This window comes from Mercenaria mercenaria, unplaced genomic scaffold (genome assembly GCF_021730395.1).
Source record: "Mercenaria mercenaria strain notata unplaced genomic scaffold, MADL_Memer_1 contig_948, whole genome shotgun sequence".
NCBI classification, from domain to species: domain Eukaryota; kingdom Metazoa; phylum Mollusca; class Bivalvia; order Venerida; family Veneridae; genus Mercenaria; species Mercenaria mercenaria.
The window spans coordinates 8,540-23,225 of NW_026463866.1; the positions used below are offsets into that span (position 1 = coordinate 8,540).

Below are 14,686 nucleotides of genomic sequence, written 5' to 3' on the forward strand. Positions count from 1 at the left end.
CAGATTGAGAAATTTTGATGCTTTAGCCATTGAAATACTTGTTTTCGTTTTCTTGTATTAATAAGACCCCTAACGTTCATTGACATTATAGATGTTGCCATGATAGACCAAATGAATGGTACTGAAATACACTTTTAAAAATGGAAACGATCATAGCTAAACGAGTAAGGGAAGTAATCTTGAAAAGCATGTTTATGAGTAGGTCTATTCTTGCAAAAATCTGAAAAACTTCAAAAGTTCAACTTCGTAAATTTACGAACAAGATAAATATTGAAAAAAAAATACAAATGGGAAGAAATGTAAATCTGACATAATTTGTTAATTTATGTACAAGTATCAGCTTCGTAAATTTACGAATGAGCTTAAAGTAATACTAATTTCTTTTTTTGCAAAAACCTGAGACACTTCCACTTCGTAAATTTACGAACAAGATGAAAACTGTGAAAAATTAACAAATGCGAAAAAAATGTAAATCTGACATAATTCATTAATTTATGTACAAGTAACAGCTTCGTAAATTTACGAAGTAGCTGGAAGTGACTAAAATTTCTATTTCGCCAATATCTGAGAAACTTCAAAAGTTCCACTTCGTAAATTTACGAACAAGATGAAAATTGTGAAAAATTTACAAATGCGAAGAAATATAAATCTGACATAATTCAATTAATTTATGTAAGAGTAACAGCTTCGTAAATTTACGAAGTAGCTCGAAGTGACTAAAATTTCTATATTGCAAATATCTGAGATCTTAACTTCAAAGTTCCACTTCGTAAATTTACGAACAAGATGAAAATTGTGAAAAAATTATAAAAGTGAAAAAATGTAAATCTGACATAATTTCTTAATTTATGTACAAGTAACAGCTTCATAAATTTACGTAGTTGCTTGAAGTGAATAAAATTTCTATTTTGCAAATACTGAGAAACTTAAAAGTTCCACTTTGAAAATTTACGAGACAGATGAAAATTGTGAAAAATTTACAAATGCGAAGAATTGTAAATCTGACATAATTCATAAATTTACGAAGTAGCTGAAAGTGATTTACTTGTTTATCATTCTTAAAAATTTGAGAAACTTAATAAATTTACAAACAAGATGAAAAGGTGAAAAAATAACAAATTGTAAGAAATGTAAATCTAACAAAGCAAAAAAGTTGTTACTTGTTCGTAAATTCATAAACAAGATGAAAACTGTGAAAAATTAACAAATGGGAAGAAATGAATTTGGCACAGTTCGTAAATTTACGAACAAGTAATAACTTGGTTATTAAATTTATGACGTAGCTTAAACTGATCATTAAAATTGTCCATTATTGCATAACTCTGAAGAACTTAAAGCTCAACTTCTAACATTCAAATTTTAAGAAATGTAAATTTACAAACAATTTAAGTAACAACATAAATTTACAAAGTAGCTTAAACTGATTACAATTAAAATGAAAAAAATAGGCTTTGTGCATTTGTTTATGAAGTTTGTAAATTTACGAACTGTTACAACACTTATTTCAATTATAAAAATATACCCCGATATCAGGAATTAAGTTTTAAACCAATCACATTGGTAGACAAAATACAAGTATATCTACTTATACATGTTCTTACACTGACAAAGAGATTCATTATTGACAACCCTATTAATGTACAAAAAAGTAATGGTATGAAACAAGAAATTTAATGAAGGTATACTACAACCATTTGTATGTTAGTGAAAACTGAATCAAACTTAAGAACAAAAAGTTTGAAATACTGAGACATGTACATACTGACCTAGCAATTTAGCTCCATCAATAATCAGTTACACAATCTTGATGCGAAACGAAATATCAAGAATGTTACATGAAGTTACTCAGGTACTAAATAGATCAATACGTCAGTCTAATAAGAAGTAAAATTATCTTTTGAAAAATTAATTAATGAATAGAATTCATACATTCGTATGTATGTGTATATATAACATATATTTCTAATTCAAATACAAACAAGGAATCAGTTAAACTGAATGATACTCTCTGCAGCAAGTGCTTGACACTGCACTTCCACTCAATTGCTTTGATCATTCTGTGAAGTTTCAATTAGGTACCTTTAACATTTTTCATAGTATGCTCTGAAGAAGCATTATAAAGGGAGATTATTATAAATTTAGGTAAGGTAGAGTTATAGTTCTTGGACATTTCACTTCAACCCTTAAATTATTTATCATTATGTCAAGTTTCAATCAAATGCCATTAATACATTTCAAGTTATATTCCAGACAAGCATTATTTTGTGTAATAAAGGGAGATAATAAATTAGATGCTCACAGGCAACATGTCTAGCCCGCCAGCTGTCAAAAGGACTAGGAGTTGCACATGACACCATGTCTAATTGAGGCAAACATGTATGCCAAATAAAAATGGTTGCAAAAGTTACAAAATAAGTTACTTATGGTAACAACATAGGGAAGTAAATCTTTAAAAAAATTCTAAGTCCACACAAAAATCCTTAGCAGTAGAGATAGGTTGAAATACACCTCAAAACTGGATGTGTCATGCATTTTGTACTACAGAAAAGTAGTCTTGATTTTTCCCTACAACCAGTTATAAAAAAAGTTACAATATAGGCTATTTATAGTAACAACAAAGGGAAGTAATCCTAGTTTCTTGCACATGACACTCTGTCGTATGATGGTGAACAATTGTGCCAAGTTACATCAAAATCCCTCTATGTATGAAAAAGAAATGCTACGGACAAAGTCTTGTATCTGTCCTTTGACCTCCAAGTGTGACCTTGACCTTAGATCTAGGATCCTTATTCTTCCGCATGACACTCCGTCACATGGTTGTGAACAGTTGTGCCAAGTTTCATCAAAATCCCTCCACGCATGAAGACAAAATGCTCAAGACAGTCAATATTGAATTTAACCTTCGACTTCCAAGTGTGACCTTGACCTTTGAGATAGGAACCTGCGGTTTGGGCATGACACTCAGTCTCACTGAGGTTAACATTCATGCCAAGCCAAATATAAATGTGATTGCTCCATGCAAGTCAAAGTTATGGACAAACCAACCCGGACGGACGCATGCACATACACTGAACAGCCATTTGGACAACTATGTCTTCGATTCCTTGAGCGGGCTTGACAAAATTAAGGTTGAGTTATGGTTATTCCCGACTGCACTTCTGCTCAATAACTTCTATCATTATATTATGTTTAAGTCAAATGCTGTTTGTACTCTTGACAAGCATTATTTTGTATAAGGGGAGATGATTGAAAAACTAGGCAAGGAATAGTTATTGTTCTTTGACACTGCACCTACTTTCAATGGCCTCTCACTAAATTAATATTCAATCAAATTCTCTAATACTTTTCAAGTTATACCCCTGACAAGCAACATATAATAAAGGGAGATGACTCGAAAATTAGCCAAGGCAGAGTTTAGTTCTTTGGCATACCTGATACCACTTCCTATCAATGGCATTTATCACTATATGAAATTTCAACCAAATGCCTATCTTCCTTTCAAATTATGCACCGGACAAGCATTTTTTGAATAAAAAGTGGAGATTATTAAACAAGAGGACCATGATCGTCCTGAATCGCTCACCTGTCCTCACATGACCCAGTTTTGAACCGAGTATGATGTCGTTTTTTCTATTATTTGACATAGTGACCTAGTTTTTGAGCACATGTGACCTAGTTTTGAACTTGACCTAGATATCATCAAGATAAAAATTCTGACCAATTTTCATGAAGATCCATTGAAAAATATGACCTCAAGAGAGGTCACAAGGTTTTTCTATTATTTGACCTAATGACCTAGTTTTTAAAGGCACGTGACACACTGTTGATCTTGACCTAGATATCATCAAGGTGAACATTCTCACCAATTTTCATGAAGATCTCACGTAAAATTTGGCCTCTAAAGAGGTCACAAGGTTTTTCTATTTTTAGACCTACTGATCTAGTTTTTGACTGCACGTGACCCAGTTTCGAACCAGACATAGATATTATCAAGGTGAACATTCTCACCAATTTTCATGAAGATCCATTGAAAAATATGGCCTCTAGGGAGGTCACAAGGATTTTCTATTTTTAGACCTACTGACCTAGTTTCTGACCGCACGTGACCTAGTTTCAAACTTTTCCTAGATATCATTAAGATGAACATTCTGACCAATTTTCATAAAGATCCCATGAAAAATATGGCCTCTAGAAAGGTCACAAGGTTTTTCTATTTTTAGACCTACTGACCTAGTTTTTGATAACACGTGACCCAGTTTCAAACTTGACCTAGATATCATCAAGATGAACATTTTGACCAATTTTCATGAAGATCTCATGAAAAATATGGCCTCTAGAGAGGTCACAAGCTTTTTCTTATTTTTAGACCTACTGACCTAGTTTTTGACCGCACGTAACCCAGTTTCGAACTTGGTCTAGATATCATCAAGATGAACATTCTGACCAATTTTCATGAAGATCTAAAATATGGCCTCTAGAGAGGTCACAAGGGTTTTCTATTTTTAGACCTACTGACCTAGTTTCTGACCGCACATGATCCAGTTTCGAATTTGACCTAGATATCATCAAGATGAACATTCTGACTAATTTTTATAAAGTTCCCATGAAAAATGTGACCTCTAGAGTGGTCACAAGCAAAAGTTTACGGACGGATGGATGCACGCTAGGACGGGCGACGGACGCTGCGTGATCACAAAAGCTCACGAGCTAAAAACAAGAGCTCCGCCAGGCGGGGTAATATACGCCCAAAGCGTTATATCAGAGGAGGCTAGGAGCAAAATTTAAAGAACCTGACTGTTGAAGCCCAACAGGAAGAACAAAGCGAAGAGATAACTAAAACATTCTAAGTCGACAGAAAAAAAAAAGTTTACAAAATGATCCTTACCAGGTACAGATATGTCAAAATTTACCTAAAAATTGAATGCATCATTCATGTTGTACCGCAAAAAAATGTACTCGGTTTTTTCCTAAGGCCAATAACAAAATTACAAAATAAGCTATTTTTAGTAACATCAAAGGGAAGTAATTCAAAAAAAAATATTGTAAGCGAACAAAAAGGGTATCTGCCAAATAAAAACAAGAGCACCGCAATGCAGAGCAATATATACATGAAACAAAGACATATGACGTTTGACCCCTGTGTGACCTTGAAGGGAGCCATCCGAAACATGCACTCCGCACATCATCTTAATGTGGTGAACATTTGTGCCAAGTGTCATTGAGTTACACAGCAGACACGAAAATGCTATCGGATGTACGGACATCAGCATTTTGTACAAAACATCAATAATAAGTATTGAAAGAAGTAAAAACTTACTAGTAAAAAAGGAAAATAAGGAAAAAAAATTTGGTCCCAGTAGGGCTTGAACCTACGCCCCCGCCCCCCCCCCCCCCACCCCTCCCCTAAGAATTGCAGTAAAAGTAGGTTTATGGTACTAGGAGTTTTCTTCAAAAAGGAGGTTCTCTATTAATGATGTAATACCTTAATACTTAAAAATTTCTAGAGTGTTCACAAGGTTTATCTGTAATTTGATCTAGTGAACTACTTTTTAAACCTACATGATCCACTTTCGAACTTGGCCGATATTTTATGAAGACAAACATTCTGACCAAGCTTCATATAGCTAAATGTAAAAAGAGATACAGATTGACAACGGACAAAAAGGAGATCACAATAATACCTTTGAGTGTTTTGTCTTCAGGTGATCTTAAAAATGTGCTGATCTGTTTATTGCGTAATACTAAGTGAATGCCTGAAAGGATACGAAACCAATAAACTGCCAGGAAATGACTTGTTAACATTACAAAACACAAAACAAAAGTGTTCCAAGTATGTGTTTACTGTAAGAAAACACAGAAACTGACCCATGTGTGCTAACAAAATAGCTTTCCAAACTCTGTCCATCATAATAAAAAGTTCTTTGATACATCTGGTCATTATAAAAACATAGATAATGTATAGTAGTAAATGTCCCAGAAGTTCGAAGAGGATTATCAACCATATGTGTCTTTTCCTCTCATCATCGGTGAGTATGGTGATCCATCTTGAGCTCTTCCATCTCATGATTCGCCTTCCTGAAGACAAATAATTGTTACCATGTTATAATTAAAAGAAAAATAAAGTAACAACCCCTGAATGTCTTAACTTTCTAGCTACTGGTGGCAAAGGTTTATGCCTTTGCAACCAGTGCAGATCAAGATCAGCCTGCACATCTGCGCAGTCTTATCACAATCTGCACTGTTCACTTTTATGTAAGTATTTTTTCTATTAACTCCTCTATAAACTTTTACATGGTACTGTCTGAAAGATGGAGCAGTCCAGTTTAGAATTTTAACAGGACAGGGAGGCAGATTAAATCAGGGCAAGAGTTAATTAGCATTATGAGTAAACAGTTCAACTAATGTTACAGGTCCTGTATTTTGGAAGACATTTATGTTAATATACATGTGTGCCAAGTTATAGAGACATTCTCCTAGTATTTTTAGTTATTGACCACTGAAGGTTATGGCTAACTCTGAATAATGTTTGCTTTTTGGTCAGTTTTGATGTTATTAAATGGTTCACCCAATTAATCATTTAAACAGAAACAAATTAATACTTTTATTATTCTAAAAACATTGATATACAAGAGGGCCATGATGGCCCTATATCGCTCACCTGTTATCATTGCACTTGAGGACAAGAAGGTCCTCATAAAAAATATCTAAGTCCAAAGGACAGGAACAACAAAGGGAAGAAATTTAACCAAAAAGAAAAAAAAATCTTACAAGGTACAGATATGTCAAAATACACCTAACAATTGGAGGTACCATCCATGTTGTACCACAGAAAAGTGGTCTCGGTTTTTCCCTACGGCCAATAATAAAAAAGTTACTAAAAAATAAGCTATTTATAGTAACGTAAAAGGGAAGTAATTAAAACAAAAATATTGTAAGTGAATAAAAGAAGGATCTGCCAAATAAATCTGTTGACATAAATGAAATTTCAGATCAGTATCTTCATTAGTTACGGAGATATACCCATTTTAATTTGAAATAAAGGGAGGTAATTTGACATAAAATCAGTCCATAGTTATCTACCCTGATTGGCTCAGTCCAACTAATGACAATAATGAAATTTCAAATAAGTCCTATAAGTACTTACTGATATAAATCCATTTTGATTACAATCAGGGGAGGTAATCAGATATAAAATAACTCTACGATTGGATCTGATTTGTCATGAAATCCAAGATTTACTGTTGTTGAAGATATTTTGGAAGTTTGTATCAAATAAAACCATAAATGAAATCTCTATATGGCTGCAAAAGCCAAAATAGCCAATTTTGGACCTTTAAGGGGCCATAACTCTGGAACCCATAAGGGAATCTGGCCAGTTCAAGAAAGGAACCAAGATCTTGTGGTGATACAAGTTGTTTGAAGTTTGGTTAAAATCAAATCATAAATGAAGCTTCTATTGTGCAAACAAGGTCAAAATAACTAATTCTGGCCCTTTCAGGAGCCATAACTCTGGAACCCATTACAGGATCTGGCCGGTTCAAGAAAGAAACCGAGACCTTATGGTGACACAAGTTTTGTGTAAGTTTGATTAAATTCAAATCATAAATGAAGCTGCTATTGTGCAGACAATGTCAAAATACGGTAGCCAATTTTGGCCCTTTCAGGGGCCATAACTCTGGAACGCATAAAGGAATCTGGCCAGTTCAAGAAAGGAACCAAGATCTTATGTTGATACAAGTTGTGTGCCAGTTTGGTAAAAATCAAATCATAAATAAAGCTGCTATTGTGCAGACAAGGTCAAAATAGCTAATTTTGGCCCTTTCAGGGGCCATAACTCTGGAACCCATAATGGGATCTGGCCAGTTCAAGAAAGGAACCGAGATCTTATGGTAATACAAGTTGTGTGCAAGTTTGGTTAAAATAAAATCATAAATGAAACCACTATCATGCAGACAAGAAATTGTTGACGCACGCACGCATGCACGGACTGACGACGGACGACGGGTGATCACAAAAGCTCACCTTGTCACTATGTGACAGGTGAGCTAAAAATGCACACTGTTTTTCCTTTACCTGTTTGTCTTTCTCTTTGGCACTGCTGATGTTGTTGATTTAGTTTTTTTCTATTGACCTGTACTACAGTGCTTTGACAGTTAACACCACTTCTTCCTGAAATACACAAAACAGGAACATAAACAAAACGAAGCAAAACATATATTTATATTTTTTTAAGATTCAATTGAAAAGGAAAGGAAACTTCATGCTCTCAATAGTTTAATCCTCATGTTAATATATACAAAACATATAGAGGCAGTATGTGACAGATAAAAAAAACTAGCTTCAGATTAAAAATTACCAAGACTTAAACTCATGACCTTCTGAATGCAATATGCATATGCTTACAAATGCATAAGTGCAAATCCACCTATTTAGAATCACTAGTATTCCGAGTATGATTATTTTTAGATTGGCACTATGCTCTAAAATGCTGGAAACAACCACAGTACATTATACATTGTACCCTTGTAAACTTGTGGTTTTTTTTCAGAACCAAATATTTTTTCAGATTTTTTTCATGATATAGATCTGTCTGTTATTGCCTATTTAATGGCAGTAGTCATTTTCTCATCATGAAAGTCAGCTTTAATTAACTTTGTCTGCACTAAATTAAGGCTAAAACAGTTGGGCTGAAGAAACACTCACATTTTAACACCTTCTACAAACATGACAAACTAAATTTTAGGTTGTTGCCAGTCCATCATTGTTAAAAGATTCATTTGAGTTACTCCAAACCCAAGGTGTACTAGTATATTATTTCTAGTACTTATGATATACCTCTGCTACTGACCATGATTCTTTACATGAAAAAGTAGGCAGTTGCTTACAGACTATGGGGTGCCATGGAAGGATGGTTAGGTGAACTGTTCGATATAACTATAACTACCGGGCCGGTATATAACTGAATTATTTTTGAAATATTGAATGTAAAGCCGAACAAATACCTCCTTGGATGCGCTCTGTTTTTTTTTTCAACTTCTGCTTCCCTCGGCTTGTTTTTAAATTTCGATCATCTTCTTTCACAGGATTTATAACTGTAAATGTGTTCAGAGAAATTAAAATTAATGTTTGGAAAATATCATTTATCATGTTAATAAAATGTTCTGATATGATGTCTTAAATTTTAACAGTAGCTAATTCATACATGACTGGACCTTTGATCTTCAAATGTGACCTTGACCTTCCATGTAGATGTCCAAACCATTCAATATGCTCTAAACAAGGTGAAAATATTTGGTAAAATTGGCTCTTACATTGCTCAGTCAGATGCATAAAAATATATATTAAATTTCACTCATAACTCACCAATTAACACATTACAAATACATAATAATACATTGTATGTATATAATTACCACAGGTGAGGTCTACTTGTTTCCTTTTCCAACATCTTTCTAAGTATTGGATCCAGGTTGTCTTTAATGTTTCTTTGTTGTTGTTTTTTTGCTGTTTTAGTAGTCGGGTAATCCATATAATGTCCTCTTTTGTTCTCATTGGCATCACTGTATTTAATTTCTCCAAAAAAGCTTTCCACCAAAGATGAGTTTCACTGCTTTCAAACATGTAACTGATTGTACTGATTTGTTTTTTAATTGCCTCAATTTTTTCTAGAATGTTTTTATAGTTTGGTTTTAACTGTTTTATTTTTGAAGTTGGTAGATTTCTGAGAAAGCAGAAATAAAAGCTTAAAAGCACATTGATTGTAAGATTTGGGTCATGTGGAAACTGCAGTATATCCAGGAAAGAAGCAAACATGCCATGTCCATGACTAATCACCCCAGTTATGTGTGTTTTCAACAAAGCTGCTGGATTAATACTCTGAAATAAAAGTAAAAGTTAAAAATTATGAACTAAATAAATATAGACAATAACTTTAATTACTCCATTTAATTTTGTATATACACATTTCACTTATTTAGAATTTTACAACAGAAGCATAATTCTGAATCCTAGTTTCATATTTTGAACACTGTGATAGCGTAGTGAAACTCCTGTATTAGGACAGCTATTTTTTCTGAATCAAACTGTACGTCCTAACACAGAGGTCACAGACTTTAACTGTGGATAAGGCTTAGATTGTGCTCTTTTAAAATGTGACCTTAGTATTGAAGTGCCCATAATGTAGCACTATTTCATACTGAAAATAGAACATTGATCAATAAAACTGATTCATACCCCACACCACACACACACAAAGGCCTCAATAAAGGGAAATAACTCTCCAATGACAAAGTGACCAAAAGAATAACCAAGGGCAAAGATTTTAAATAAATCCCCTGATAAATGGCAGAGTTATGTACCGGACACGAATTTACACGGACGGATAGACACACGAACAGAATGCGATTTTAATATGCTCATCGATGTGGGTTCGAGCCTCACTCGGGGCGTTGAATTCTTCATGTGAGGAAGCCATCCAGCTGGAAATACGGAAGGTCGGTGGTTCTACCCAGGTGCCCGCTCGTGATGAAATAATGCACGGAGGGGCACCTGGGGTCTTCCTCAACCATTAAAGCTGGAAAGTCGCCATATGACATATCATGTGTCGGTGCGACGTTAAATCCAACCAAAAAAAAAAAAAAAAAAAAATATGCTCATCTCCAGGGAGCATAAAAAGAAAGATTGCTAGTTCTAGCACAATTTTCACATTGTAACTGATTTGTTCTTGTTAGTCAATAATTGTTTGATTGGTGTGAAAACAGTTAACAGACAATAATCTTTGGAATAAGTTGGCAGAGATACCAAGTATTGTAAACAAACTGGATATGAGTAGAAATTACAGCACCTAAAGCTCAACATTAGGAATAATCACTACGAAAAATGACCTTCACTATCAACGCTGTCCAGATGTTGAAAAATCTGGCGTATCACATGTACGAGATTTGTTGTCTGTATATTATGATTGGACAACGATCAAATTCATGTGGGACTGTCAGAAAAATACCACAATTGATAAAAAGGAAAGAAACCAAAGAAATGGCAAAATGGAAGAGCAAAAGTGAGTATCAACTTGCTAAACATGTATTTTTTACTTTGAAGTCTTGAGGGTTAGAGAAGAAAAAATAACAAATACCACAGTTTTCAGTAGTTCTGTTCAAAAACAAAGTGCAATTTCGATGGAAAATGACACATGTCTCACATAATTATGCTTGACAATGATACATGTGATAAAAAAATGAAACTAGTCAAAATAATTGGACAGTCAGATTATTAAATGGTTGTTTAATATTTGTGATGGGCAATCTAATCTTCTAGCCAGGTACTATAATTCTAAAGATAATTATCAAACATGAAACTCCCAGCAATATTCTCATGTTCACTTGAAGTATACCGATAAAATCTGTAAGAAGACCCTTTGAAAGCATGTTTGGGACAAACATTTAGACACTATATGCCACATGTGCCTTTGACACTGAGGAACACATAATGACATATCCAGTAATTAATGTTGTTTTCGGACTCATAACTTACTAAGTGAGTAAGTCTTAGTCCCATCTCGAAGAAGAGTCTTATAAATCTCTAATACTGTTGTTTGAACATCAGCCATAAGGCTGTTATTTTGTATACATTTTAGCTGATCCAAAATTCAGATCGTTTCGGCTTGTCATACAATATAGGTGGCACTGACAGTCGGCAAAATATAAAACAATATATAAGCTACTGAAACTCAACCAAATCCATTTAATTTTAAAGCCAGTGTGTATAATATTTATCAATTCGTAATTTTTGCTTTCTGTCAGTGCCTATCTTTTAAGACTTTGCATCTCCGGCCAATTAATATGCATGTATGCAGGATGCAGACCTAAAGTAGTCATTGCATATCCCCACTTTAATAGCAGTTTTTATTCATGTTTATATAATAAACATTATGCAATGTTCTTATGATCTGTATATTTTATTATGAAAAATGTTTCCACAGGTCTTTTTTTACTACAAAATAGATACATACAAAAACACAAGTAATACATATCCTTTGTGGCTTTGAATGTCATTATTCATACAAGCTACACATAAAGAAAACAACAGTATACTGAGATGATGAGATATAAACTAGTTCAGAATAGTTCATTTGTGAGTATGTATGCAATTTAAGCTTGCAGGCTTTTGTTTTCTGTGGTGTACAAAAAATAAAAAAATTGTATCCTTTTGGACGTTTTATTTTTATTTATTTGGTCGACTGCTCAAAATTGGGTTTTTTATTTTTATTTTTATTTGTCCCCCCCGACCTAAATTTTTTGAAAAATCTCCCGTAAACCAGAAAATAAAAAAATGCTGGCCTTATTGAGGAATTTTATATATGCAGGCTCTCCAGCAATACATTTGAAAAAACTAGGAGAAAACCTAAGGAATATTTCACACAGAAAACTATGAAAAAAACACAGGAAAATCTAGGAATATTGTGACAGAAACTAGGAGGTATTATCAGATAAAGTGTTACCTAGCTGCTGTTTTTTTATCCAATTACCATACATATAAGCCCTAAGAAAGTTTGACTGGGGGTGAGGTGGGTGCCACCAGTCCAGAAAGAAAATGTCACTGCCAAGAAGCAGAGCGAGGAATTGAAGGGGTGCCTTTGCCCATATTAGGGGCTATTGAATTTCGTTGAAATGTAGGTATGAAATGGTGACCTAGGCCCTAGGCCCTGTGGTTTTGGACAAGAGGTTTTTCAAAGTTTTTTTCCTATATAAACCATGTGACCCCCAGGGTGGGGCCATATTTGACCCCAGGGAAATAATCTGAACAATCTTGATAGAGGATCACAAGATTTTGCTACATACCAAATATCAAAGCCCTATGCCCCATGGTTTTGGATAAGAAGATCAGAAACCGTTTAACTGTTCCTGGCCAATGCAACCTTGACCTTTGACCTAATGACCTCAAAATCAATAGGGGTCATCTGCTGGTCATGGCCAATCTAACTATCAATTTTCCTGACACTAGGCCCAAGCGTTCTTGAGTTATTGCCTGGAAACCATTTTATTGTTCCTGGTCACTGCGACCTTGACCTTTGACATACTGACCTCAAAATCAATAGGGGTCATCTGCTGGTCATTACCAACCTCCCTGTCAACTTTCATGATCCTAGGCCTGAGTGTTCTTGAGTTATCATCCAGAAACCGTTTTACTATTCAGGGTCACTGTGACCTTGACCTCTGACATACAGACCTCAAAATCAATAGGGGTCATCTGCTGATGATGACCAACCTCCCTATCAACTTTCATGATCCTAGGCCCAAGCGTTCTTGAGTTATCATCCGGAAACGGACTGGTCTACATTCCGACCGACTGACCGACATCTGCAAAACAATATACCCCTCCTTCGAAGGGGGACATAATAATGGAAGGTTTACTCCCATCTTGATGGGGAAAGGGGTGTCAGGGGGCTTTCCCCTGGAAAACTTTCTGTCTTTGTATGCTGACCTATTTATTATTACTAGACCGCATACCAATCTTGATTAATACAGTCAGACTAAATAAATTTAATTAATTTTCATGTGACCATTATGCATGAGTTTTATAATAATATTATATGAACCAGGTTGAACTATTCTTTCCATTACCATCACAGAGAAATGACCTTGACCAGAGTGCACTCTTCCTACCAAATTTCATATTAACCTGTAGAAAACAAGTATATATAATTCTAGATTTGACTTTTTAACAATGATCTAGAGATAGTACCTAAGTTTTTCAAATCATAGGTATGAAGTTTTTTAAAAAGCTTTGAAATGAAGACAAATATACATATATTTCTCAAAAATAGATATATTAACAATATTTTAACCAGAAGCATAGAGTTATGAGCATTTAATATTTTCATGTAAAAGAAAATTTTGTGATTAAGGAAATGTAACTCTTCTTGGACCTGGAGAGCAGAAACATCAAAGTGACATAATAATTATAGCGAATATTTTCTACTTGGGTGCATTTGATTTAACATTCAACTGTGATCTGGATTTCTAAATAATGATCCATGATACTCTGTGCTAAAAATATTGAACAACTGGAACAGTCCTTTAACAGCAAAAAGATGCTGTAGCAGAATGAAAATTGTTAAGCTCTTAAACTGGGGCTCGAACCCAGGACCTCTCACACCTAAGGCAGACACTACCACTTCCCTATAACAGCAGTAGCTATAGCTAGGCAGTTTATGTGCACCGATTACATTACGTGAACTGGAACAGTTTTGTGACAATAACACATAACCGGCCCACTCCGGATTATAGTTGTATTCGCTTTGTTACCTAACGGCAATTTTCGTGTAAAGAAAACATATAATCTAATGCTGCAAACGTTTTAATCGGTCAAAACTGCCCAAATTTCTCTGACAGAGTTTTTAGAGTATGAACTTACTAACTGGTAGTACGGTGACCTAGTACCAGTGAAATATAACTTACACTGAATCTTATATATTTGCCTTTTTAGCAGCTGGTGAGTGGCAAAGACAGTGGGCTTTGTCCAAATATAAGCAATTACTTTACCAGTTTCGACAGGATATCAAACTAAGTACCCAAGGCACTCGTTTGGCCATTTTTGGGGCCGAATATGGGCCCCTGGATTCCCCTCATAAAATAATTTTTTTTCCCCTTTCTCAGATGAAAATTCCCCTGATAATAGGTTGTTTGAC

At 34.5% G+C, this 14,686-nt stretch overlaps 1 protein-coding gene across 2 annotated transcripts; it reads right to left on the minus strand.

Annotated features, from left to right (window-relative positions):
* Positions 1-5,635: 5,635 nt before the first annotated feature.
* LOC123551982 (uncharacterized) lies at positions 5,636-10,002 on the minus strand. Of its 2 annotated transcripts, XM_053536369.1 has the most exons (4): positions 9,414-10,002; positions 9,003-9,092; positions 8,074-8,169; positions 5,636-6,075 (listed from the first exon to the last, which is right to left on the minus strand). In XM_053536369.1, the coding sequence occupies exons 1-4, from the start codon at positions 9,811-9,813 to the stop codon at positions 5,729-5,731; spliced, it is 933 nt and encodes a 310-aa protein (XP_053392344.1). In that variant the 5' UTR covers positions 9,814-10,002; the 3' UTR covers positions 5,636-5,728. The 2 variants fall into 2 exon arrangements, with proteins under 2 accessions (XP_053392344.1, XP_053392345.1); XM_053536370.1 differs by lacking the exon at positions 9,003-9,092.
* Between the last annotated feature and the right edge of the window lie 4,684 nt (positions 10,003-14,686).

What these genes read in the sequence shown, in the direction of transcription:
- LOC123551982 (XM_053536369.1), bottom strand. Translation starts at nt 9,813, where the DNA reads ATGTTTGCTTCTTTCCTGGATATACTGCAGTTTCCACATGACCCAAAT. An exon ending in ACAAGTAGACCTCACCTGTG is followed by an intron (nt 9,093 to 9,413) that starts GTAATTATATAC and finishes ACACATTTACAG; the next exon opens with TTATAAATCCTGTGAAAGAA. An exon ending in AACAGAGCGCATCCAAGGAG is followed by an intron (nt 8,170 to 9,002) that starts GTATTTGTTCGG and finishes TGTGTATTTCAG; the next exon opens with GAAGAAGTGGTGTTAACTGT.